The sequence below is a fragment of the Canis aureus genome, chromosome 7 (assembly GCF_053574225.1).
Source record: "Canis aureus isolate CA01 chromosome 7, VMU_Caureus_v.1.0, whole genome shotgun sequence".
Lineage (NCBI taxonomy): Eukaryota > Metazoa > Chordata > Mammalia > Carnivora > Canidae > Canis > Canis aureus.
The window spans coordinates 65,779,610-65,807,167 of NC_135617.1; the positions used below are offsets into that span (position 1 = coordinate 65,779,610).

General features: G+C 38.0%; 1 protein-coding gene across 7 annotated transcripts in view; it reads right to left on the reverse strand.

Moving 5' to 3' along the window:
* Positions 1 to 27,558, reverse strand: part of ZFAND3 (zinc finger AN1-type containing 3) — a 331,540-nt gene that overhangs the window by 281,608 nt on the left and 22,374 nt on the right. For 2 of the 7 annotated variants that reach the window (XM_077904180.1, XM_077904178.1), the window contains exon 1: positions 16,979 to 17,004. The exons of the other annotated variants lie outside the window; for them this stretch is intronic. In XM_077904180.1, coding sequence (XP_077760306.1) covers positions 16,979 to 16,989 — 11 coding nt within the window. In that variant the 5' untranslated portion in view covers positions 16,990 to 17,004. Of the gene's footprint in view, positions 1 to 16,978; positions 17,005 to 27,558 lie in introns of those variants that run through there. 7 annotated transcript variants of the gene reach the window in all.

A 27,558-nucleotide genomic window follows, 5' to 3' on the forward strand; every position in this document is an offset into this window, starting at 1 on the left:
CTAACACCTGAAAATCAGCACAACAGGCCCCTCCCCCAGAACACCAGCTAGACGGACAACTTCCAGGAGAAGCCAAGGGACTTAAAGTACACAGAATCAGAAGATACTCCCCGGTGGTTCTTTTTTTGTTTGTTTGTTTTTGTTTTTGTTTTTGTTTTTGATTTGTTTTGCTTTTTGATTTGTTTCCTTCCCCCACCCCCTTTTTTTTCTCCTTTCTTTTTCTTTCTTTTTCTTCTTCTTTTTTTTTTTTCGTTTTTTTTTTCTTTTTCTTCCCTTTTTTTTTTCTCTTTCTCTTTTCTTTCCTTCTTTCTCTCCTCTCTTTTTCTCTTTTTCCCAATACAACTTGCTTTTGGCCACTCTGCACTGAGCAAAATGACTAGAAAGAAAACCTCACCTCAAAAGAAAGAATCAGAAACAGTCCTCTCTCCCACAGAGTTACAAAATCTGGATTACAATTCAATGTCAGAAAGCCAATTCAGAAGCACTATTATACAGCTACTGGTGGCTCTAGAAAAAAGTATAAAGGACTCAAGAGACTTCATGACTGCAGAATTTAGAGCTAATCAGGCAGAAATTAAAAATCAATTGAATGAGATGCAATCCAAACTAGAAGTCCTAACGACGAGGGTTAACGAGGTGGAAGAACGAGTGAGTGACCTAGAAGACAAGTTGATAGCAAAGAGGGAAACTGAGGAAAAAAGAGACAAACAATTAAAAGACCATGAAGATAGATTAAGGGAAATAAACGACAGCCTGAGGAAGAAAAACCTACGTTTAATTGGGGTTCCCGAGGGCGCCGAAAGGGACAGAGGGCCAGAATATGTATTTGAACAAATTCTAGCTGAAAACTTTCCTAATCTGGGAAGGGAAACAGGCATTCAGATCCAGGAAATAGAGAGATCCCCCCCTAAAATCAATAAAAACCGTTCAACACCTCGACATTTAATTGTGAAGCTTGCAAATTCCAAAGATAAGGAGAAGATCCTTAAAGCAGCAAGAGACAAGAAATCCCTGACTTTTATGGGGAGGAGTATTAGGGTAACAGCAGACCTCTCCACAGAGACCTGGCAGGCCAGAAAGGGCTGGCAGGATATATTCAGGGTCCTAAATGAGAAGAACATGCAACCAAGAATACTTTATCCAGCAAGGCTCTCATTCAAAATGGAAGGAGAGATAAAGAGCTTCCAAGACAGGCAGCAACTAAAAGAATATGTGACCTCCAAACCAGCTCTGCAAGAAATTTTAAGGGGGACTCTTAAAATTCCCCTTTAAGAAGAAGTTCAGTGGAACAGTCCACAAAAACAAAGACTGAATAGATATCATGATGACACTAAACTCATATCTCTCAATAGTAACTCTGAATGTGAACGGGCTTAATGACCCCATCAAAAGGCGCAGGGTTTCAGACTGGATAAAAAAGCAGGACCCATCTATTTGCTGTCTACAAGAGACTCATTTTAGACAGAAGGACACCTACAGCCTGAAAATAAAAGGTTGGAGAACCATTTACCATTCGAATGGTCCTCAAAAGAAAGCAGGGGTAGCCATCCTTATATCAGATAAACTAAAATTTACCCCAAAGACTGTAGTGAGAGATGAAGAGGGACACTATATCATACTTAAAGGATCTATTCAACAAGAGGACTTAACAATCCTCAATATATATGCTCCGAATGTGGGAGCTGCCAAATATATAAATCAATTATTAACCAAAGTGAAGAAATACTTAGATAATAATACACTTATACTTGGTGACTTCAATCTAGCTCTTTCTATACTCGATAGGTCTTCTAAGCAAAACATCTCCAAAGAAACGAGAGCTTTAAATGATACACTGGACCAGATGGATTTCACAGATATCTACAGAACTTTACATCCAAACTCAACTGAATACACATTCTTCTCAAGCGCACATGGAACTTTCTCCAGAATAGACCACATATTGGGTCACAAATCGGGTCTGAACCGATACCAAAAGATTGGGATTGTCCCCTGCATATTCTCGGACCATAATGCCTTGAAATTAGAACTAAATCACAACAAGAAGTTTGGAAGGACCTCAAACACATGGAGGTTAAGGACCATCCTGCTAAAAGATAAAAGGGTCAACCAGGAAATTAAGGAAGAATTAAAAAGATTCATGGAAACTAATGAGAATGAAGATACAACCGTTCAAAATCTTTGGGATGCAGCAAAAGCAGTCCTAAGGGGGAAATACATCGCAATACAAGCATCCATTCAAAAACTGGAAAGAACTCAAATACAAAAGCTAACCTTACACATAAAGGAGCTAGAGAAAAAACAGCAAATAGATCCTACACCCAAGAGAAGAAGGGAGCTAATAAAGATTCGAGCAGAACTCAACGAAATCGAGACCAGAAGAACTGTGGAACAGATCAACAGAACCAGGAGTTGGTTCTTTGAAAGAATTAATAAGATAGATAAACCATTAGCCAGCCTTATTAAAAAGAAGAGAGAGAAGACTCAAATTAATAAAATCATGAATGAGAAAGGAGAGATCACTACCAACACCAAGGAAATACAAACGATTTTAAAAACAGCTATACGCTATATGAACAGCTATACGCCAATAAATTAGGCAATCTAGACGAAATGGACGCATTCCTGGAAAGCCACAAACTACCAAAACTGGAACAGGAAGAAATAGAAAACCTGAACAGGCCAATAACCAGGGAGGAAATTGAAGCAGTCATCAAAAACCTCCCAAGACACAAGAGTCCAGGGCCAGATGGCTTCCCAGGAGAATTTTATCAAACGTTTAAAGAAGAAATCATACCTATTCTCCTAAAGCTGTTTGGAAAGATAGAAAGAGATGGAGTACTTCCAAATTCGTTCTATGAAGCCAGCATCACCTTAATTCCAAAGCCAGACAAAGACCCCGCCAAAAAGGAGAATTACAGACCAATATCCCTGATGAACATGGATGCAAAAATTCTCAACAAGATACTGGCCAATAGGATCCAACAGTACATTAAGAAAATTATTCACCATGACCAAGTAGGATTTATCCCTGGGACTCAAGGCTGGTTCAACACCCGTAAAACAATCAATGTGATTCATCATATCAGCAAGAGAAAAACCAAGAACCATATGATCCTCTCATTGGATGCAGAGAAAGCATTTGACAAAATACAGCATCCATTCCTGATCAAAACTCTTCAGAGTGTAGGGATAGAGGGAACATTCCTCGACATCTTAAAAGCCATCTATGAAAAGCCCACAGCAAATATCATTCTCAATGGGGAAGCACTGGGAGCCTTTCCCCTAAGATCAGGAACAAGACAGGGATGTCCACTCTCACCACTGCTATTCAACATAGTACTGGAAGTCCTAGCCTCAGCAATCAGACAACAAAAAGACATTAAAGGCATTCAAATTGGCAAAGAAGAAGTCAAACTCTCCCTCTTCGCCGATGACATGATACTCTACATAGAAAACCCAAAAGTCTCCACCCCAAGATTGCTAGAACTCATACAGCAATTCGGTAGCGTGGCAGGATACAAAATCAATGCCCAGAAGTCAGTGGCATTTCTATACACTAACAATGAGACTGAAGAAAGAGAAATTAAGGAGTCAATCCCATTTACAATTGCACCCAAAAGCATAAGATACCTAGGAATAAACCTCACCAAAGATGTAAAGGATCTATACCCTCAAAACTATAGAACACTTCTGAAAGAAATTGAGGAAAACACAAAGAGATGGAAAAATATTCCATGCTCATGGATTGGCAGAATTAATATTGTGAAAATGTCAATGTTACCCAGGGCAATATACACGTTTAATGCAATCCCTATCAAAATACCATGGACTTTCTTCAGAGAGTTAGAACAAATTATTTTAAGATTTGTGTGGAATCAGAAAAGACCCCGAATAGCCAGGGGAATTTTAAAAAAGAAAACCATATCTGGGGGCATCACAATGCCAGATTTCAGGTTGTACTACAAAGCTGTGGTCATCAAGACAGTGTGGTACTGGCACAAAAACAGACACATAGATCAGTGGAACAGAATAGAGAATCCAGAAGTGGACCCTGAACTTTATGGGCAACTAATATTCGATAAAGGAGGAAAGACTATCCACTGGAAGAAAGACAGTCTCTTCAATAAATGGTGCTGGGAAAATTGGACATCCACATGCAGAAGAATGAAACTAGACCACTCTCTTTCACCATACACAAAGATAAACTCAAAATGGATGAAAGATCTAAATGTGAGACAAGATTCCATCAAAATCCTAGAGAAGAACACAGGCAACACCCTTTTTGAACTCGGCCATAGTAACTTCTTGCAAGATACATCCACGAAGGCAAAAGAAACAAAAGCAAAAATGAACTATTGGGACTTCATCAAGATAAGAAGCTTTTGCACAGCAAAGGATACAGTCAACAAAACTCAAAGACAACCTACAGAATGGGAGAAGATATTTGCAAATGACATATCAGATAAAGGGCTAGTTTCCAAGATCTATAAAGAACTTATTAAACTCAACACCAAAGAAACAAACAATCCAATCATGAAATGGGCAAAAGACATGAACAGAAATCTCACAGAGGAAGACATAGACATGGCCAACATGCATATGAGAAAATGCTCTGCATCACTTGCCATCAGGGAAATACAAATCAAAACTACAATGAGATACCACCTCACACCAGTGAGAATGGGGAAAATTAACAAGGCAGGAAACAACAAATGTTGGAGAGGATGCGGAGAAAAGGGAACCCTCTTACACTGTTGGTGGGAATGTGAACTGGTGCAGCCACTCTGGAAAACTGTGTGGAGGTTCCTCAAACAGTTAAAAATATACCTGCCCTACGACCCAGCAATTGCACTGTTGGGGATTTACCCCAAAGATACAAATGCAATGAAACGCCGGGACACCTGCACCCCGATGTTTCTAGCAGCAATGGCCACGATAGCCAAACTGTGGAAGGAGCCTCGGTGTCCAACGAAAGATGAATGGATAAAGAAGATGTGGTTTATGTATACAATGGAATATTACTCAGCTATTAGAAATGACAAATACCCACCATTTGCTTCAACGTGGATGGAACTGGAGGGTATTATGCTGAGTGAAGTAAGTCAGTCGGAGAAGGACAAACATTATATGTTCTCATTCATTTGGGGAATATAAATAATAGTGAAAGGGAAAATAAGGGAAGGGAGAAGAAATGTGTGGGAAATATCAGAAAGGGAGACAGAACGTAAAGACTGCTAACTCTGGGAAACGAACTAGGGGTGGTAGAAGGGGAGGAGGGCGGGGGGTGGGAGTGAATGGGTGACGGGCACTGGGTGTTATTCTGTATGTTAGTAAATTGAACACCAATAAAAAAAATAAAAAATAAATAAATAAATAAATAAATAAATAAATAAATAAATAAAAAACAATAGCAAATTCTAATTGCCAAACCATAGAATACTCAGATAAATTAAACAGAAGTGAGTCATGACTGTCAGTCTTTAATAAAAGGAACTAATGGAGAGAACCTAAATCTAATGCCAAATTTTCTCTGTTCTATTTAAAAAGTACTTCTGTATACATTATCATATTTAACCTTAACACAACCCTTCTGAAAAACAGGTAACAAGCCCATTTTAAAGTTAAGAGAACTGAAATGCAGAGAGGTTGCCTTATTCAAGATAACAAAGCTAACAAACGATAGGAACAAGATGTTAACCTGGGCTTTCTGGCTCCAAAGTCAAAGCTCTGCATCCCAACAGGTCTTTGTGAAACAAGGACTAGAATGTGTGTACTGGAAATGTGGCCCATTTGCTCCCAAAGGCACAGAAATTTTTTCCATAGGTATAAAAACAATTATATTCCAACAAGTTGGACAACCTAGAAGACTACATCAAACCAAAAAGCCGCACAACAAAGAAAACCATTAACAAAATGAAAAGGCAAATTATAATTGGAAGAAAATATTTGCAAAGCAAAACTGCAAATGCAAATCAAAACCTCAATGAGGTATCACCTCACAATTGTTAGAATAGCTATCATCAAAAAGACAAGAGATAATAAGTTTTGGCCAGGATATGGAGAAAATGGAACCCTTAGGCACTACTGATGGGAATGTTAATTGGTACAGCCACTATTGACAATAGTATGGAGTTTTTAGTTTTTCCTCAAAAACTAAAAACAGAACTACCTTATGATCCAGGAATCCCATTTCTGGATATATATCCAAATGAAATGAAAACAGGATTATCAAAGATATACCTGCAATCCCATGTTCACTGTAGTATTATCCACAATAGTCAAAATATGGAAACAACCTAAATGTCCATCAATGAACAAATGGATAAAGATAAGGCATACATGTAAAATGCATTATTATTCAGCCTTAAGAAAAGGAAATTTTGTCATTTGCAACAACATGGATGGACCCTGAGGGCATTATGCTAAGGTAAATAGCCAAATATACAATAAATATATTACATATAATAAATATACATTATAAAAATAATATATAATAAAAATATTGTATATAATATACAATGTTAGAAAATTTGGACAGCAATATGTAACATTAAAGTTCAAATCAACAAATATATAACAGGATATGTTTTATAATCATTGCCTTCACTTTTCAGTCAAATAAGTGGGAATATAGGTTTTTACTATATATTTGCAAATTAAAATTTAAGAAAAGACTACTCCTTCCTCTTTCATTAGCCAGAAGGACAGATTTTCTTTTTTTTTAAATGCCCACTTTTATTTTTCTATTAAATTAATTGATCAACTAATTTGTTTATTAGAGAGGGAGAGAGAGGGTAGGGAGGAGCAGAGGGAGAGAGAGAGAGAATTTTTTTTTTTAAGATTTTATTTATTTATTCATGAGAGACACACAGAGAGAGAGAGAGAGAGAGAGAGAGAGAGAGGCAGAGACACAGGCAGAGGGAGAAGCAGGCTCCATGCAGGGAGCCTGACGTGGGACTTGATCCCAGGTCTCCAGGATCAGGCCCTGGGCTGAAGGCAGCACTAAACCACTGAGCCACCCAGGCTGCCCGAAGGACAGATTCCAAAGCACTAACACTAAGGTTTGCTTTGTTTCAAATCTTATTCAAACCTTTGTGCATCTCAAATCGAACTCTTCCTCTCACATCTTGGTACTCCTATGAGAAGTCCTGACAGCCCTCAGGATCTACAACCTACCACCCTCTCTCCAAGAAAAGTGCCCCAAGAGGTTCTTTCGGCATAAAGTTGCCTGTGTCTATCAGTAAAGATGATCCTGAAAAAAAAAAAGATGATCCTGTTACTCTAGTTGTGCCAGACTAAATCAGGAATTGGCATTCCAGCCTAAGGCAGCCATGAGGTAAGTGGACACCTGGTCAAACCTCACCCAACAGGGGTAAATATCTGTAATGATGACAAATCTATCCAAACAGACCCTCCTATATATACTGGGGCACAAAGAAGGCAGGTTACCAGTGTTTAGGCAGTATCCTAGTGATACTAAGCTCTCCATGAGGATTACTTCACATCCTCTAGCCTGGAATGTACTAAGATTCTGACTTAATGCAAATAAACAAGTGTGTACTACGGTACACCCCTCCTAGTAAAGCCCCATATCCGAAGGTGTAGCTCTTCTGTAGGAACCTAAAAAAAAAAGTCTAACTAACACAACCAATCTACTTTAGACACACCAACACGTTCACTCATCATACACATGGACCTGGTCACTGGACAGCCGTGTTTACACAAACCACATCAACACTACCCTACACTCCTCTGGCAGGAGGGGCAGCTAAAGTTGAGAACAAACCGTTCCCATTACCTAAAATTCTCTCTCATCACAATAATCCATAATACTGAGCTGCTTGACAACTCATCTCCTTCAAGAACATTCTCCAACTGACCCAAATGACATTAAATTACTCCGTGACCACTCAATATATTTATAGTTTGTTCTATAAATCTCACATCATTTCAATGAACTTTTGAGATTCAGTCCAACCTATTGTAACACAGAAATTTACCTCAAGCTAAACATTATTTGAAAGTTGCTGGCCTACAATTTTTTTTTAAAGACCTCTATTCTCACATAGTTTGAATATTTATTTACACTATTTCCACAGTGTTCTTCAGATTCACTTGTACAAAGTATTTGTCTCCCAATACAGGAACTAAATTTTTTATCATGACTATTCTTTTACACATTTCCAAAAAACCCAGCAGGGTTTTACCCTTAATAAGTGAACAATTTTGTTAATAAACACAGTACTTATCCTTATCAGATTATTTTGAAGGACATTTAAAAATGGACTACTTTTATTACTCCATTATTCTAGATTTTCTAATACAGTTGTATAAACATGTAAAAAGGACAGTTATAACCATGGGTTGCATTTCAGATATTCACCGTATTAATAAATATATCCTTACAAAAATTTTGCATATAAAGAAATTTAAAATATGTATATTTCATTACTGGCAAAGCACAAAAGCATTAGGGGTGAACATAATGCACAACCGTCAAAAGAACAAAATCACATTGTGCCCTAAGGAATTCAGAGCAGACAATCTAAGTACAAATAGTGTGCATGTGAGGGTCAAGGATGTCCCTGACTAAAATGACAGAAGGGAAAGTGAAAGCAAGCAACACTTGCTTCACTGAACAGGTGGAGTTCTGAGTGTGATCTAAAGCAGAAAGAAAATACTATTAAATATGTTGAAAATTGAAAGCAGCAGATATCTGGCATAGCTAGAAATGGAATATCAAGTGCAGAGAAAGAAGGGTAACATGGATCCAAAAGAATGCTTCCATGTGGAGCCATACAAGGGAGTTAACAGGAAAAAACAAAAACAAAAAACAAAAAGGAAAAGAAATGGAACAAATACCAAGGTTTACACAGGAAAGTACTACCTGTAAAAGAGGAAGAAAGGAAAAGATAGAGGGTTATGGACCATTCTGTGTGCAATTTCAAGAGTTCAGAAGAGGGATCCCTGGGTGGCGCAGCGGTTTGGCGCCTGCCTTTGGCCCAGGGCCTGATCCTGGAGAGCCGGGATCGAATCCCACGTCGGGCTCCCGGTGCATGGAGCCTGCTTCTCCCTCTGCCTATGTCTCTGCCTCTCTCTCTCTCTCTCTCTCTCTCTGTGACTATCATAAATAAATAAAGAAAAAATATTAAAAAAAAAAAAAAAAAAGAGTTCAGAAGACTATAATGGAGTATTATGCCTGGATATGAACAATGTCATTATTTTACAAAGTTTTTATTCAGAAAGAAAAGTCTTTCTAGTTATTCCTCAAAGAGGAAGGCAATAATAATTACAAAATACATTAACTGTGTACATTCATATTACATAACATTTTACACGTGTCTCATTTCTAAAAGGAACCCAGATTTCACATTCATTAAGTCACTGCAGCCACCCAAAAATGAAAGAAAAGGTGTTGCTTTTCATTTGACTAAGAAAATCAGCTCGTGAACTTGCACTCTCCTCTCTTCAAAGCCTAACACTTGAAGCAGGTGTATCCCTAGTAAGAGAATATATTAATTAAGAAAGTTCTGGAATCAAACACACCTGGGTACAACTCTGTGCCAACTTGGGCAAATAACTTAAATCTGAGACTGCTTCCTCATCTATAAAATATAGATAGAGCAATTACGGCTGAAAGGAAACAATGGCATGTACTACCATTTGAAGCCTAACAAACAGAAAAAGTCCAGTAAATGTTTTAAACACTATTAATGTTGCTCTAGGCTTTAAACTTCATTATCATAACCTAGGGACCTCCATTTCCTCCTCTAAGAACCTCAAAAAAGTAGAGGTACCTAAGATTTTATAACCATGTCTTATATATCCTCCATTACATTTTAAAACTAAATCAAGAATATGCTTCTTACCTGAACTCATGCCTCCCTAAAGACAGCATAATCAGGAAAACGTTTTTTTTTTTCTTTCTTTTGTTTTTTAAAGATTTGATTTATTTACTCATGAGAGAGACAGAGAGAGGGAGAGAGGCAGAGACACAGGACTACATCAAGAATATGCATCGTACCTGAACTCATGCCTCCCTAAATATGGCATAATCAGGAAAACGTTTTTTCTTTTGTTTTTTAAAGGTTTTATTTATTTATTCATGAGAGACACAGAGAGAGAGAGAGAGAGAGAGAGAGAGAGAGAGAGGCAGAGACACAGGCAGAGGGAGAAGCAGGCTCCATGCAAGGAGCCCGATTTGGGACTCGATCCCGGAACTCCAGGATCACACCCTGGGCCAAAGGCAGGTGCTAAACCGCTGAGCCACCACCCAGGGTTCCCCTGGAAAATGTTTTATCTGTTGTTTTCTCTCTGCCTGGTGACTAACAATGGACTAGCCCACTACAAAATTAAGACAAAGGCCTTACTTTATGTGTTTGAGTTTTCTGTCTTGACCATGTTACTTCTGTTGTAATCAGGAAATGCAACAGAGGGACACCTGGGTGGCTCAATGGTTAAGTATCTGCCTTCAGCTCAGGGTGATCCCGGAGTCCCAGGATCCAGTCTCACATGAGGCTCCCTACACGAAGCCTGCTTCTCCCTCCGTCTATGTCTCTACCTCTCTCTGTGTGTCTCTCATTAATAAGTAAATAAAATCTTTCTTAAAAAACGCCATAGATATTATAAGATTAGTCTTTCCCTCAATAATTTATTTTGGCAGTCAAGAATTCTTATGCAATTTATTTTTTAAAGTGCCTAAGAAAATAGTTTAAATTCTTAAAGGTTTCAGTATTTTCTTCCTACTTCTTATAGCTGTTAACACTGCTCATGAACTACGACTTGGAAACAAGACAAATTTACTTAACCATATTATGTAAGTAAATTTTAATATACCAGGAGTTCCCTTTTAGAATACAATCTGTTTGTAATTAAATTGTTTGGAACTCAGGCCTCATTTTCCCTCAATGTTCTAAGTATGGTTAAAGTTCCCACATTAACCCAAAAAGATTATTACTGAATTCTATTACTATTACTGAATTCTATTCTTAAGAATTATTGAACTAGATTCTAAAATTCCAGGATCAAGCCATACAATAGCAAGAATGAGAAGTTTAAAAAGTCCAACTCCTTTTTTGAAGCTCAGGAATAGCCCTTGGCAAAATTTTTAAGCAGGCAAGTTGTCTTGGTGTCTTTTTCTTTTTTGGTGCAAAAAGTTTTATTAAAGTACAGGGACAAAAAAATAAATAAAGTACAGGGACAAGACCCACAGGCAGAAAGAGCTGCTCTCTTGGTATCTTCTGAATGCCCTCTAGTTTGTGCCCCGCCCCACCGGGGCTCTCATATGTTGTCCCTTGTGTCCACCTATTATGGAACTCCACCCAAGCCCAGTGTCCATGACACAATCTTACCCCAATCTTTTCCCACCCATCCCACCAATGTAACTGATCACATTTAAGTTTTATATACAGACTCAATGAATGAATCAACTCATATCAAACCCCTTAATTCTAACCTGGAGCATTTCTAATCATATCAATAAAAGTGAATGTAAGTCATATAAATAAGGTGAAATATTCAGGCCACGTCAAAATTGATATTACTAACTTAGATATTACTGACCTAGAAGGGCACCCATCACAATCAACTTCTCACAAGTCTTTTCTAAGCCCACTAGGCTTCAAAAAGTACCAAAACCCTCAATGATATTTACAGCAAAAAAGTTTACAGTCAGAGAATGGATACCTTTGAGAAACTTAAAAGGAAATAAACATAAGAACTTGTGAGATTAAAGAACTATGATTATTTAAATTAACACCAAGTGTTAAGGGAACAAAAATTATGCCTTAAGAAACATTATATGAGAAGGAGGCAGAAGGTATTCTAGAAAGAAAGAAAAGAAGGCAAGGAGTCTGGGGAAAGCAAGATATGTGCATGAAGTGATAAAGACATCACACTGGGGGGATCCCTGGGTGGCGCAGCGGTTTGGCGCCTGCCTTTGGCCCAGGGCGCGATCCTGGAGACCCGGGATCGAATCCCACATCGGGCTCCCGGTGCATGGAGCCTGCTTCTCCCTCTGCCTGTGTCTCTGCCTCTCTCTCTCTCTGTGACTATCATAAATAAATAAAAATTGAAAAAAATATTAAAAAAAAAAAAGACATCACACTGGGATAAAAGAAGGGGCATGGTTTTAATCGGGAGGTATATGGGACCAAGCAGAAAAAAGCCTTCAAGCAAACAGGTATAGTTGAGATTTGAACAGATTAAAAAAAAAAAAAAAAAAGCCACTCCCAGGTAATTCACTGTTGTGAAGAATATACGGTACGTTGTAGGATATTTAGCAGGACCTTGACTTCTAACAACTGAATGCCCATTAACACCTCTTTCTATCAATGGTGACAACTAAAAATATCTCCAACATTGTCATATATTCTCTAGGGGACAAATTCAATCTTCCCATACCCACTTATCTACTCCAAGTCCCTTAATGAGGTAAGGAAACTGAGTCCCAGGGGAGTCACATAACTTGCTAAGGTCACAACCAATCCCCAAGATGCGTTTTACATAAGTTGTTTGTGTGATCTTCCTAAATTATGTTTGGAATGGCTTCTAATGATTCTTTAGAAGTCATCACAAAAATAATTTTTTTGCTGAAACTGGACATTTTACCTGCAACATATACTGTATATGCTATAATACCTATTGTTTCTATACTGCTTTACAGAATCAATCATTAACCAAAAAAACCCAAACAAAACAAAAAATATATTAAGCTACCAAAGGAACACACCAAACAATGTACAATTACACTAAAACATTAACTGGTCAGATCCCTAAGCACCTGAGTGTTGTAAAAAGCCAATTTTTCATAATAGCTTAAAATCTGTCCTCATAAATAACAAGTTCCCCCCTCCCCAATTTTAACTCTTGGGCAGATAAAGTTATTTTTTATTCCATTTTATTTTATTAATAATTTTATTTATCTATTTGACAGAGAGATAGAACAGGCAGGGAGAATGGGTGAGGGAAAAGCAAGCTCCACACTGAGCAGGAACACCCACGAAGGATTTGATCCCAGGACTCTGGGATCACAACCCAAGCCAAAGGCAGATGCCCAACCGACTAAGACACCCAGGTGCCCAGATAAAGTTATTTTAATGTACTGCCTTGCCCTCTTAGCAAGAATATTAAAGATAATTTAAATTCTATTTTAAAATTTAGGGTTATTAGGAAATCCATTCACAATGACTACAATACTTGGAAGATCTTCAGAGAACATTATAAGTAGGGAACAACATTAGCTTTGTGGGCTCAAAGAGAGTATGTATGGAAAAAAGTGAAAGATCAGATGAAATAATGTAGTTTGGAGCCAGACCAAGGAGTGTAAACTGGGAAGGTAAATGACATGAACAGGTCTGTCTTCCAAAGATCACAAATGAACAGAATGGAGAAGGGACAAGGTGGAATGTAGCAAGAAGCTCCATTTAGAGGTAACAGGCCAAGCAAGAGGCAGAGGCTGCCTGAACTACAGTGGCAGTCATGGCAAAGAGGAAGAGAGAAAATATAAAAAACAGCTAGAAACCAATCTGGTGAATGAAAGGTGGGAAACAGTGGGTACAGAGAGCCAAAGATGACACAGGCTTCTAGCTGAGTAGATATAATTAATACTGGAAAAACAGTAAGAGAACTTCATTTCCAAGGAAAAAGATAATGAGCTAGATTTTGGTTTTCTGGGTTTTTTTTTTTTTTTTTTTTTTTTTAAGATTTTATTTATTGGGACACCTAGGTGGCTCAGCAGTTGAGCGTCTGCCTTCGGCCCAGGGCGTGATCCCGGAGTTCCAGGGTCGAATCCCACATTGGTCTCCCTGTGAGGAGAGCCTGCTCTCCCTCTGCCTATGTCTCTGCCTCTTTGTGTCTCTCATGAATTTAAAAGAAAAAAAAAAAAAAAAACCTGAGCTGAAATCGAGAGCTGGACACTTAAAAGACTGAGCCCCAACCCCAAGGTACCCCCCTAATCCCAGTTTACAGTATCTATTAATCTCAGTCTATCCTTCCTCAGACTGAAAACTTCATCTCTTACCAAAAAAAAAAAAAAAGGCCTCTCCTGACTGGCTCCAAAGAGCTTCAACTGAAAGAAAACCATCTTTCTTCTGTTAACACTTATATGTTCAACTATCATTGACTCTGTTTCAGTCATCTATGTTTTATTCCTGTCTATCTTGTTTTAGATAAGCTACCCAAGGGGTAGAAACAAGCCCCTACTGAGGTAGTAAAACCTACCTGAAGTTGTGCCCAGGGTGAATCCAATGTTCTAAAGACCCATTGCTCAACAACATGGCTAGATACAACACAGCCAATTTACAAGTACCTTAGCAGGCAAAGTGGCAGCAGCAAGGGGAAACAGAAGGAGCAGGGAGAAAGGGATATGACAGAGAAAGAGACCACCTAGATAAGACTACGGGAAAGGAGGGAGGAGGGTAGCCAAACCCACAAAGCCTCACTCATTCTTTACTCACTCAGGACCATCATAATGTCTCCCAGGGATCCCTGGGTGGCGCAGCGGTTTGGCGCCTGCCTTTGGCCCAGGGCGCGATCCTGGAGACCCGGGATCGAATCCCACATCAGGCTCCCGGTGCATGGAGCCTGCTTCTCCCTCTGCCTGTGTCTCTGCCTCTCTCTCTCTCTCTGTGACTATCATGAATAAATAAATAAAATCTTTAAAAAAAATAATAATAATAATGTCTCCCAGACGGTACTTAAATTAAGTTATAAGTCCCTAAACCGTCCTTCAGGACATTCTCCTGTTATTATTACAACTCTCTTCCATCTTAAACAGTAAGTTTTAAACAAAAATCAAAATAGTGGGATGCCTGGGTGGCTCAGCGGTTGAGCGTCTGCCTTCAGCTCAGGGCATGATCCTGGGGTCCCGGGATCGAGTCCCACATCGGGCTCCCCGCATGGAGCCTGCTTCTCCCTCTGCCTGTGTCGCTGCCTCCTGTGTGTGTCTCTCATAAACAAATAAATAAAATCTTTTTAAAAAAATCAAAATAGTAATGGCACAAGCACAAACTATTAAATGAGGCAAATCATCTGAGGAAAATAGGTCTTTATAAATTACTTATCACCCCACTGCCCCAGAGAAGGTAAGGTGGGGAGACAAAAAGAAAAAAGAAATAGCACAAAGCAACTCTAAAAGGACAGCTCTGCAGGGGTGCCTGGCTCAGCTAGAAGAGCATGCGGCTCTAGATCTCTAGGCTGTGAGTTCTAGCCCCACACTGGGTGTAAAGATTACAAATTTAAAGGAAAAAGACAGCTTTCTCTTCAACAGTTCTCTTCTTCCTATCTATAATTGTCTTCAGCTTCATAGCATATAAAACTACCAGCATTAAGGCAGAAAACACACACCTCCCGTTTTCTCAGCAAGTCTTCATTGATAAAACTATTACTTTCTAAGCAACACAGCTCCCTCTCCAGTTTAAAAGTTCCATGGCTAGTTTAAGTTATGACAACCCAAGAAGTTCTATTTCTGCATTGCCTAATTAAAAACTTACCAGAGAAGGGATTTTTAACAAAAGCCAGAAAGAGGTTAGCAGAGAGTAATTTATGATGAGGCCACAGAGACAAAGGGAATATTCCACAGAGGCAGACTATCCAGTCTCCCCATTCAGAGCTGCGACTCCAGGAATCCAATGATTCTTCATCTACTCAAAAATGAAAATGGTAATAAAACTCCCTAGTGTTGACAGCAAGTGATTCTGAATTTCACTGCTGCCTGACAGGCACCTACAGGCTTTACCTGGCCTCAATCTGTCCAGTTTGGTATGCCAATTAGTAGCTTCTCAAAAGCAAATCTCAATGTAAGCCATTAAAAAAAGGGGGTTTTCAAAGTGTCAAATACAATGGATTAGTCAAACTCAGCACGTTAGAACAAAATAAAACCTGGGTGCCCATTTCAGGCTTCAACTGTCAAAGCCAAGTGACAAAGAACATCATTCCAGAGCAAAGAAAGGATCAAATTCTCAAACCGTTGTGATACACAGTCCCCTCAAATACAACGAATACTGCGGTGGTCTAACAAGTATCTCCTGGGAAGTCTTAGCCTTTCTCAATCAAGGTTCCACAGGAGAGAATTAAATACTAAAGCCCTAAGGCAGAAGATGGCAAATCTTTTCTGTAAATATTTCAGGCTTTTCAGACCATGTGGTCTCTGTCACAAACTACTGGATCCTGCCACTGGAGCTCCAAAGCAGCTGTCTCAACAGTTAAGTAAATGAATGAGAGTGGCTGTGTTTGCAAATGAAACTATTTAAGGACACTGAAATTTGAATTTTTTTTTAAGATTTTATTTACTTATTCATGAGACACACACACACAGAGAGAGAGAGAGAGAGAGAGAGAGAGAGAGGTAGAGACACAGGCAGAGGGAAAAGCAGGCTCCACGCAGGGAGCCTGACATGGGACTCGATCCTGGGTCTCCAGGATCACACCCTGGGTAAAAGGTAGATGCTCAATCACTGAGCCACCCAGGCGTCCCTGAAATTTGAATTTCATATAATTTTCACACAAATACTCTTTTTTCAACAATTTAAAAACGTAAAACCGTTCTTATTAAAAAAAAAAAAATCTTAAGTACTTTGGCTAGATCTTGTTCTGGGCAGAAGTTTACAGGCTTATCTATTCCCTAAGGCATCCTTTGGGTGTAATAGATTAACTTCTCTCCCTATGCATCCAGAATGGTACTAATTATGTATTACACTACAGAAAATTGAGAAAATAGTCACTCAAATCATTTTGTGTCTACAGTACTCTAACAAAATACTGTCTAGTATAAAGCTAACCAGTGAGATTTTATTAGCACTTGTTAACTTGCACAAGAGGCTACACAAGCTATTTTTAAGCTTCAAAATATTTTTAAAAATATAAAAAGGAATTTTCATATCCAATATATTGCCAATGAATATAAATCAAGGTGTTTCAAATTTTATCACCAGAAATAGTAAAGAAATTCTTATAGTAAAATCAAGAATCCAATTACCATCTTTCCATGTATTTTGTATCTTCAGATACTGTTGCTTCTGAAAGCAGAACTTACCTGAATAAAAAATCACAAATATAAATTTCAGGATTGCCTCAGACACTTACATACTAGATTTGAACTACAGCTCTACCTCTTTCTAGATATTTAAGCAAGTTCCAGACTCTTAACTCATCTGTTCAGGAAAGGAAATAAGTGCGACCCTCCAATGGTAGTCAGTAGTGTACCCCCAGCATGCTCAGGTGAAAGAGTGTATACACTGTACAGCGCTAAAGAAATAGCAGCTGCCATTATTAAGTGCTTGATAAGCCTTCTTCATATTATCATTTTCCACTTTTTCATACCTGACAGGTGGAATATAGTGCACCTAGGGCACCTAGGAGTATATTCCACCAAATTGAAGCAAAGCATAAGGTGAGGCACTGTGGAGGAAATGAAGATGACAGAGATGGGCAAACACTCAGCTTACAGAAAACTAAGACATGGGCAGCCCCGGTGGCGCAGCGGTTTAGCGCCGCCTGCATGCAACCCAGGGCGTGATCCTGGAGACCCTGGATCGAGTCCCACGTCAGGCTCTCTGTATGATGCCTGCTTCTCCCTCTGCCTGTGTCTCTGCCTCTCTGTATCTATGAATAAATAAATAAAATCTTTAAAAAAAAAAAAAAGAAAACTAAGACATGTACAAGTGAAGTCGGTGCTGTAAAAGAAACAACTGACAACCAACATGAATGTCCTGTGGAAGTACAAAAGTTTCACAGGTAATTTATTTAATAAGGGTCTGAGTATGTAATGGGAGGCATACTATCAGAGAAATTGCAAAAGGTGAGAGAACACTCCACATACCACAGATTGCAGGAGAGTTCAAGTTCTAAAACAAATTCCTAAAAGGAAAGTTTCACTTTTAAAATCTAACCAGCAAAACAAAACAAAAACTTACTCTTTTAAACCTCTGAAAGTGGGGATCCCTGGGTGGCGCAGCGGTTTGGCGCCTGCCTTTGGCCCAGGGCGCGATCCTGGAGACCCGGGATCGAATCCCACGTCAGGCTCCCAGGGCATGGAGCCTGCTTCTCCCTCTGCCTATGTCTCTGCCTCTCTCTCTCTCTGTGTGACTATCATAAATAAATAAAAATTTAAAAAAAAATAAATAAATAAATAAACCTCTGAAAGTTAAGCATCTTAAAAGAGAAGCTAGTAAAGAATTTTAAGCTAAAGAATTAAGAAAATCATGAACCATGCTGCATCTATCCAAATGGTTTCAACCTATTTCATCTTTTCCCAAAGCACTTTATGGACTTTATCTAAAAGGGTATGTTTAGAGGGAACTGAGTTACTGGGGAAGGGACAAGTCTGGCCTAGCAAGCCTCTCATGGAGTGGAGACTGACATACACGGCTCTCCTGATGACTCGTGCAATTCATCAACCTACTTCAAATACCAATTTCTTAAATCTGCAAGTTATCACAGTTCTGGGTATGAAAAAACAATGTAACAAGCTAGTTCTCCTTCCATGGGAGGAGAAGGACTAGGAAACCTGTTATTCTTCTAGAGTTTATTTTCTTGCCTACATCATTAAAAACCTTTAAAACAAAATATGTTTACCTTGGAACTCTGCCTGGGCATGATGAATTTTAATCCAGAAGAAGATAAGAAAGGTGTTCTGTAATTCAGTTACCCTTCCCTCCCAAGACTCCCACTGCACCAGGGGAAGATTAAAGATGCCCTGAAACTGCTTCTCCTCTCCCCTTCAATCTGGACAGGTTCTGTAACTGCTCTGACCCACAGAACACGACATGTGCTATGCCATGTTTCCAGCTGAGCCTGTCAACTAACTGTCAGAAATGATACGAAACTGTTTTTTAAGACTCCAAGTTTTGGAGTGGTTCCTTAAGAAGCAACAGGTAACTAGAACAGCCAGCAGATCACAGTACCAGCTTTCAAGACTTTAAGCAATTTGGGGGATAGAATACATTGACAATTATCAGAGCATAAAAAAGAAGACCAGTGTCCTTAATGCCTCCTAAGAGATGCAAACTGCCAAAAAATGTCAGGTTCCATAAGAAAAGGTTATAAAATAAAACCCCCTGAGTATACCAAAGTGATGCATTTATTCTTTACACCAAAGAAAACCCTCTGGTCTGGAGGTTACCTATCAAGAAGTAGTCATCTCTGGAAAGTAGTAATTGTGGAGGAGGGGAACTTTATGCTTTGTACAATTGTGAACTGCTGGAAATAAGCATGTAATACTTTTTAAATTTTAAAAAAGATATTTCTTTTGGGGAAAAAAGCAAACCATGTATCCCTAAAAACTTTTAAATGTCTTTTTGATACATTAAGAATGACAGCAAATGCCATTCTTAGCCATGCTTTCAGAGAATGAAGGACGGTGTCAGTCCCTATTTGGGCACCTATTTTTAACAATGAGTTCAGCCTACCCTTCACTCTACCTTGTATCTCTTTTTCATCCCACTAGCCTCACACCTGCATAGTATAGCACTCCCAGGGTTAGCACAGTGTCCAACTGTGTCCACAAAGATGCAGGACAGAAAAGAAAGACAATAATTTCTCCCTTGAATATCTTTACATTTTCATAAATTAACCGTATCTCTAGCCTCTTCTCTTTAGACGAATTCTTCCTCCTAAAAAATTCCATTATGAGACAGATAAGGAAAAGATGAAATTCAGAATACTCTGTTCTGCTTCTGGTAATCAACATTAAGTACCAAAGTGGAAAGGAAAAACCACACGGAAAACTACAAGATTCTGAAAATATTACAGGGTTTTGTTTAATTTTGTATTGAGAACTCAATGTTATCTACAAGCACTTCCAGAGTCCTTCCCATCTCTCAGTTTATGAACAGATTTCCTAAAAGGGCAGAAACGTTCATCAAGTTTAACTGCTAATGTTTATTCCAAAATATTATTTACTAGAGTCCTATGATCTCAGATTCAAGTTTTTCTCTTTACTAAATCCCAATACTCCAATTTAGCTTCCATCCCTCACAGGAAAATACAGATATACAAATCAAGATACAAAATGAAATGAAATGATAAATAGGAGTTCTATAAAAACTAGGTATAGAAAAATAGAAGTACAGATTAGTAAGTTTAGAAATAACACATGAAACAGATTAGTGAAAAATAACCAAAGAATCACCCTTTGTGTCACATGCTGAATACATCAATAATAAAGAGTACCTTGTAGAGCAGGAGGAGAAGAGGGAATTACTTTTAAAGCAGCATAATACATGCAAAGTTAAGAAATAATCATATTATATTAAGTATTAGTTAGATATCTTTTAATTTTTAGTATATGTTCCAATCACTTTTGGGGGAGGGGGTGAAACACTGATGGTAGAAAAATCATCAGAGGTTTGGAAATGTTAAAGGAACAGAGGATGTCTGATCCAGAAAAGAACAGTAAAAGAAGTCTCATTTACCACTGACAGTGGGGAACAATAAAGGTTTTTAACAAGGAAAATGCTGATTAATTGCAAAAATAAGCTCAAACGTCAAGTCATGAAGCTAATACTGGTCTCTGAACAGGAATACAGTGGGCCACATAGTTCCCAAAACAAATCTCTCATATTAGTTCTCAGTACTGCCTTCAGCTTCAGGTAGAAGGGCACAATTTTATGAAACTGGATCACAAGTAAGAAAAGGCACAATTTAGCTTTAAAAGAAAAAAAAATCACCTTAATAGGGCACAGTGATCTCCTAGTAGAAATCAATACATAATGGATGAGGTGGTTTGGAACTGCAGTGCTCATGAGGCATCTCCAAAATCATACCTAAAATCAAATCAAAGGAACTAGAAAAAGCAAGGCTGAAATATAAAGTTATCTAAGAAACTTAAAATCTTTTCCCATCTATTTCCATGATGTCCAGGTAATTGATTTTTGAATTACCATTATTATTTGAAAGGCAAATTAGAGTGTCTATATACAGAATAGACAAGACAGTGGTATAATCACACAATGGAATACTATTTAAAGGTACGCAATAATAAAAAGAACAAACTACTGCTACATACAACACTGACAAATATCACAAACACTACACCGAGTGTTTACACTTAGCAAAAGTAGTACATACCATATGATTCCATTTACATGACTTGAAAAACAAGCAAAACTAATCCACAATGGGGAAAAAAATTAGAACAGTGGTTGCCTGGGGAAGGAAAAAGAGATGGGGGGGACAGACTGACTAGGAAGGGACATGAGGGAACTTTCTAAAGTCTAAGCAACATATAATATGGTATAGTATAGTTACAATATAGTATATATCCTGACAGGCTTAGGTTACACAGGTATATTCACTTGTCAAAATTCATATTAGTGGGAAGCCCGGGTGGCTTAGCGGTTTAAGCACCACCTTCAGCCCAGGGCGTGATCTTGGAAACCCATGATCAAGTCCCACGTCACACTTCCTGCATGGAGTGTGCTTCTCCCTCTGCCTGTGTGTGTGTGTGTGTATATGTGTGTCTCTACTCTCTGTGTCTCTCATGAATAAATAAATAAAATCTTTTTTAAAAAATTCATATTAGTATACTTAAGATTTATATTTTCCACTGTATGCACAGTGTGCTTCAAAATTTTTTAAAAAATTAAACACTAGTTAATAATATGCTTATCGAAGCGTTTGAAAATAAAATGTACTGATGTCCACAATTCACTTGGAAAATAAAAAAATAAGATGGATTAATACAGGGATAGAAAGTAATAAAGCAAAATGTTACAGAATATAGGTGAAGGTAATGGATATGCAATCTGCACAACTCAAGTTTTCTGTTTTTCATAACAAATGAAAATCACAAAATGTAAGGAGATAGGAGAAAAAAGAAAATTAGATATGAGGGAAAACACAGTCTCTTTCTACTAAACCATTACTCAAAGAATTAAGACTCATCTGGAGTCTCCTCTTTAGAATAGGGACTACCATTACTCTTTCATTACTGAAATAAAATATTTACTTAAGATCACCCAATTCCCTGTGTGCTGATTCTTCTATCACCCAACAATCTTCTAACTGATGGTTTCTCAAGTATCTTAAAATTGCAAAGGGACACTATGCAATGAGGCAAATGCTATAAAGCCTTATAGTCACAAAGTATAACCTAAAAAGTTTTTAATCCATTGGTTCTGTGCTGTATTATAATATTAATCTTCCTTTTATCTCTGGTTTTTCTAAACAACTAATCTGAGTTTGGTTGACATAATCATCTCCCCCAAATTCTGAGGGATCCTTCAGTAAGAGTTTCTGCTTTGGAAGCAAAGGACCATACACTGTACAGCAATGTTGCAAAAAATAACACCAACTCTAAGATCATTGATTCAGGTCCTTAACTTTCTGGATCACTAGATTATAATGTGGTACACAGTTTATATAATAAAGGATTTATTTATCTGAGAAAAAAAATAACACCAACTCTGTGAAGGCAGCCATGTCTGAAGCAACCAGCTTGTTTTATCATCTATAAAATTCAAATAACATCTGTCCTGCCCATAACAGGTTTGTTAGGTTAAATGAGATAACATACATAAAAGCATTTTAGGGCAGCCAGGTGGCTCAGCAGTTAGCACCGCCTTCAGCCCAGGGCCTGATCCTGGAGACTCGAAATTGAGTCCAACGTCAGGCTCCCTGCATGGAGCCTCCTTCTCCTTCTGCCTGTGTCTTTGCCTGCCTGTTTCTCTCTCTCTCTCTCTCTCTCTCTCTCTCTCATGAATAAATAAATAAGACCTTTTAAAAAAAAGAAAGAAAGAAAGAAAGAAAGCATTCTAAAAATAAAGTCCTATTAACAACAACCGCCAAACTATGGAGAGAGCACAAATGCCCAACTGATGAATTGATAAAGAAGACTTTGTATATGTATACAGTGGAATATTACTCAACCAACAAAAAGAATGAAATCTTGCCATTTGCAACGACATGGATGGAGCCAGAGTATATTATGCTAAGTGAAATAAATTAGAGTAGAACAAATATTATATGATCTCCCTCACATGTAGAATTTAAGAAAGAAAACAATGAACATATGTGAATGGGTGCGGGGGGAGGAGGGAACAAATCATAAGAGACCCTCAAGGAGGGATCCCTGGGTGGCGCAGTGGTTTGGCGCCTGCCTTTGGCCCAGGGCGCGATCCTGGAGACCCAGGATCGAATCCCATGTCGGGCTCCCGGTGCATGGAGCCTGCTTCTCCCTCTGCCTGTGTCTCTGCCTCTCTCTCTCTCTCTCTCTCTCTCTCTCTCTCTCTGTGACTATCATAAATAAATTTAAAAAAATTAAAAAAAAAAAAAAAAGAGACCCTCAAGGATAGAGACAAACTGAGGGTTGATAGAGGGAGGTGGGTAGGGGCTGAATTGGTAATGGGTATTAAAAAGGGCACTTGTTTGATGGGCGCTGGGTATTGTATGTAAGTGATCAATCACTGAATTCTACTCCAGAAATCAATATTACACTGTGTGTTAACTAAGTAAAATTTAAATTAAAAAAAAAGAAATGAACTCCCAAATGTAATCAATATTACACTGTATGTTAACTAAGTAAAATTTGAATTAAAAAAAGAAAGAAAAGAAAATGAACTCTCAAACGTAATCAATATTACACTGTTATGTTAACTAAGTAAAATTTAAATTAAAAAAAGAAAGAAAATGAACTCCCAAATGTAATATATTAGGATTCCATGCCGTTACTAATGACTTCTTGAAACTACCTGTGTTACTGGACAAATCAGGGAAAAATTATTTAAGAAGATTTCTTTTTTTTTTTTTTTTTTTTTTTTTAATTTTTATTTATTTATGATAGTCACACAGAGAGAGAGAGAGAGAGAGGCAGAGACATACGCAGAGGGAGAAGCAGGCTCCATGCACCGGGAGCCCGATGTGGGATTCGATCCCGGGTCTCCAGGATCGCGCCCCGGGCCAAAGGCAGGCGCCAAACCGCTGCGCCACCCAGGGATCCCTTAAGAAGATTTCTAACACAGAGTTATAACATCACTTAATAGAACTTTCCAGTATAGGGATCCCTGGGTGGCGCAGCAGTTTGGCGCCTGCCTTTGGCCCAGGGCGCGATCCTGGAGACCTGGGATCGAATCCCACATCGGGCTCCCGGTGCATGGAGCCTGCTTCTCCCTCTGCCTGTGTCTCTGCCTCTCTCTCTCTCTCTCTCTGTGACTATCATAAAAAATAAAATAAAGTAAAATAAAATAATAAAATAAAATAAAATAAAATAAAATAAAATAAAATAAAATAAAATAAAATAAAATAAGAACTTTCCAGTATAAACACTTCAGCCACAATGATTAGTATTCACTTATATGGACATCTGTGTGAGTCAAGAACTACAACTCCCAATTTACCCAGGACTTTTTGTCTCATCCATATTCCATTACACAAAGAATATAGGGCAGCCCAGGTGCTCAGCGGTTTAGTGCCTGCCTTCGACCTGGGGTATGATCCTGGAGACCTGGGATCAAGTCTCATGTCGGGCTCCTTGCATGGTGCCTGCTTCTCCCTCTGCCTGTGTCTCTGACTCTCTCTTTCTCTGTGTCTATCATGAATAAAAAAGATCTTTAAAAAAAAAAAAAAGAATATAAAGGACACAGACACTGTTAAGCATAATATAATGTCTTAGTGGCATACTTGTGAGAGTACTACTAAATTCCTCTTACAAACTCAAGGTTTGTAACACTACTAAGCAATTTAAAAACCCCTGCTGAAGCAGTTACCATCAAGTTTATTATCTTGCCCATATCAGATAGATTCCCATGAAGATCATTAGCAACACCTAAGGCTTTACATCAAAACCTCATTGCAGTTTGGAAAATACATTTCTCCTCAACCCCTACAGCTACTCAACAGACTCAGCATAACTTTAACAAAAATGTATCCTTTGTATGACCCTATAACAGGGATTTGTTAAGAAGTATGAAGTGCACGCTAATCCTTTGGCCAATTCTTCAATGGGTCAACAGAGGCTCTTCTTTTTTCCACAAGCAATTCAAGTATACAGAAAAATTAAAAACATGAAACTATTTAAAACACTTGCTCTTCAACATAGCAATGGCCCATCTCAGACAAGATTTAACAATTTGCTAAACTTTATGTGAATACAAGTTATCTTTCACATCAGATTCTAAAAATGAAGTATCATCTAAAGCAGTTTCTTGATTCTGTAGGACTCCCACAAAACACATTTCAAAGCCAAGCACAACCAAAGTCCTTGTAACATTTGGGAGTGGGGAGCATCTAAATCTCAAATGTTTAAATGGAAAAGTATGGCATCCCATGAGTGAACAGAAGAACATTCCAAGTATTAAATGAGGATCAGCCCCCCACACTACTGCCTGGATGTTATGAAAATATATTTAATCTTCTATTTAAAGGAATCCCCACCATTTCCAAGTAGTTTAGAATAAAAGTGCAGCATGAAGAGGAATACACGCCACTGACTTGTGTAAAACACTAAGCCTCAGTTTTCTTATATGTAAAAGAGGAAACCACTGTTTTGCCAACCACACAACTCCTAGGAGGATTAGGAAAATAACACAAATCAAATGAGTGGCATCTGGTAAATAGTAACAATTATTAATGCCTCCAGTATTAACTCATATTTGAGCTAATACCAAAAAAGGGGGGGGGGAGGAGGGCAAGCAAAGAAGAAACCACTTGTAGGATCCAGTTAAACCAGTGCTTAGAGGAAAATTTATACATGTAAAATGCCTATATTAAGAAGAATAAAAACCTCAAATCAATATACCTTAACATATGAGAAAAAAAGCAAACTAAACCTAAAGCAAACAGAAGGAAGACTTAAGCAGAAAGCAATGATATATAGAAAAATATTCGAGAAACAGAAAGTTGGTAATTGAAAAACTCCCCCCACCCAAAAAAGCCCAGATATAAATGGTTTCACTGATAAATATTATCAAATATTTAAAGAATTAACACCAATTCTTCACAAACTCTTTCCCCAAAATGCAAGAGGAAGGAACACATCCTAAGCTCAATCTAGGAGGTCAGCATCACCCTGACACCAAAACCAAAGACATCACAAAAGAAAACTAGAAACCAAAATAGACACAAAAATCCTTAATAAAATTCTAGCAGGGCAGCCCCGGTGGCGCAGCAGTTTGACGCCGACTGCAGCCCAGGGCATGATCCTGGAGACCCTGGATCGAGTCCCACGTCGGCGTCTCTGCATGCAGCCTGCTTCTCCCTCTGCCTGTGTCTCTGCCTCTCTCTCTCTCTCTGCATCTCTATGAATGAATAAATAAAATCTTTAAAAAATAAGAAATAAAATAAAATTCTAGCAAACCAAATCCAGCAACAAACAAAAAGCATTATACACTAAAACCAAGAGGCATTTATCCCAGGAATGCAAAGTTGGTTTAGCATCTGAAAAATCCAAGTAATAGATCATACATTGATAGATTAAAGCACAAAAACCACATGACAATCTCAACACAGAAAAAGCATTTGACCAACTCCACCCCTTCATGAAAACTAAACAAAAAGCTCAACAAACTAAGAGTAAAAATAAATTTCTTCAACCTGATAAAAATATTTACAAAAACTAACATTGTTACTACAGTTAACTTCATTACTTAATGTAATGGTTAAAGACAGAAAGCTTTCCACCTAAGATCTCAAACAAGACAAGGATGTCTGCTTTTGTCATTTCTATTCATTTGGAGGTTCCAGGATCCAATTAAACAATCACAAGCAAGAAGAATAAAAAATAAAAAGCATCTAGATTAGAAAAGTAAAACTATCACTATTTACATATGATATGATCTTGTATGTAGAAAAACTCTAATTCACTAAAAAACCACTGGAGCTTTAGTAAGTTCAGCAAGGTTGCAGGATATAAGATCGATACACAAAAATCAACTGTATCTCTATACACTATGGATAACCAATTTGAAAATAAATATAGGAAAATAATTACACTTGAGGCAGCACCTGGGTGGCTCAATCAGTTGAGGATATGACTTTTGGTATGGGCTCAGGTGATGAATTCAGGCTAGGATGTATCTGTATGTCCCTCTCCCTCTACCCATCCCTTTTGCATGTACACATGTATGCTCACTCATGCTCTCTCATAAATAAATAAATCTTTAAAAAAAAGAATTACAAATAAAGTAGCATCAAAACAAAATGGTTATAAACGTTAAGTACAAGACTTGTACAGGAAAGCTATAACACACTGTTGAAAAAATTGAAGACATAAATGGAAAGATATCCCAATGTTCAGGGATAGGACTAAATATTGTTAAACATGGCAACACTCCATAATTAACCTACAGATACAATGCAGTCCCATATCAAATTCCTAGCTGGGTTATTTGCAAAAAGTGACAAGCTGACCCTAGAAGTCATATTGAAAAAAAAATTTTAAATTAAAAAATAAAAGTCATATTGAAATGAAAAGGACACAAAATAGCCAAAACAACCTTGATAAAGAAGAACAAACTTGGAGGACTCACACTTCCTGATTTTAAGACTTACTACAAAGTAAATACTCATTATGTCTGGCATAAAGATAGGCATTACAGATCAACAGAATAAAACTTGGGAATC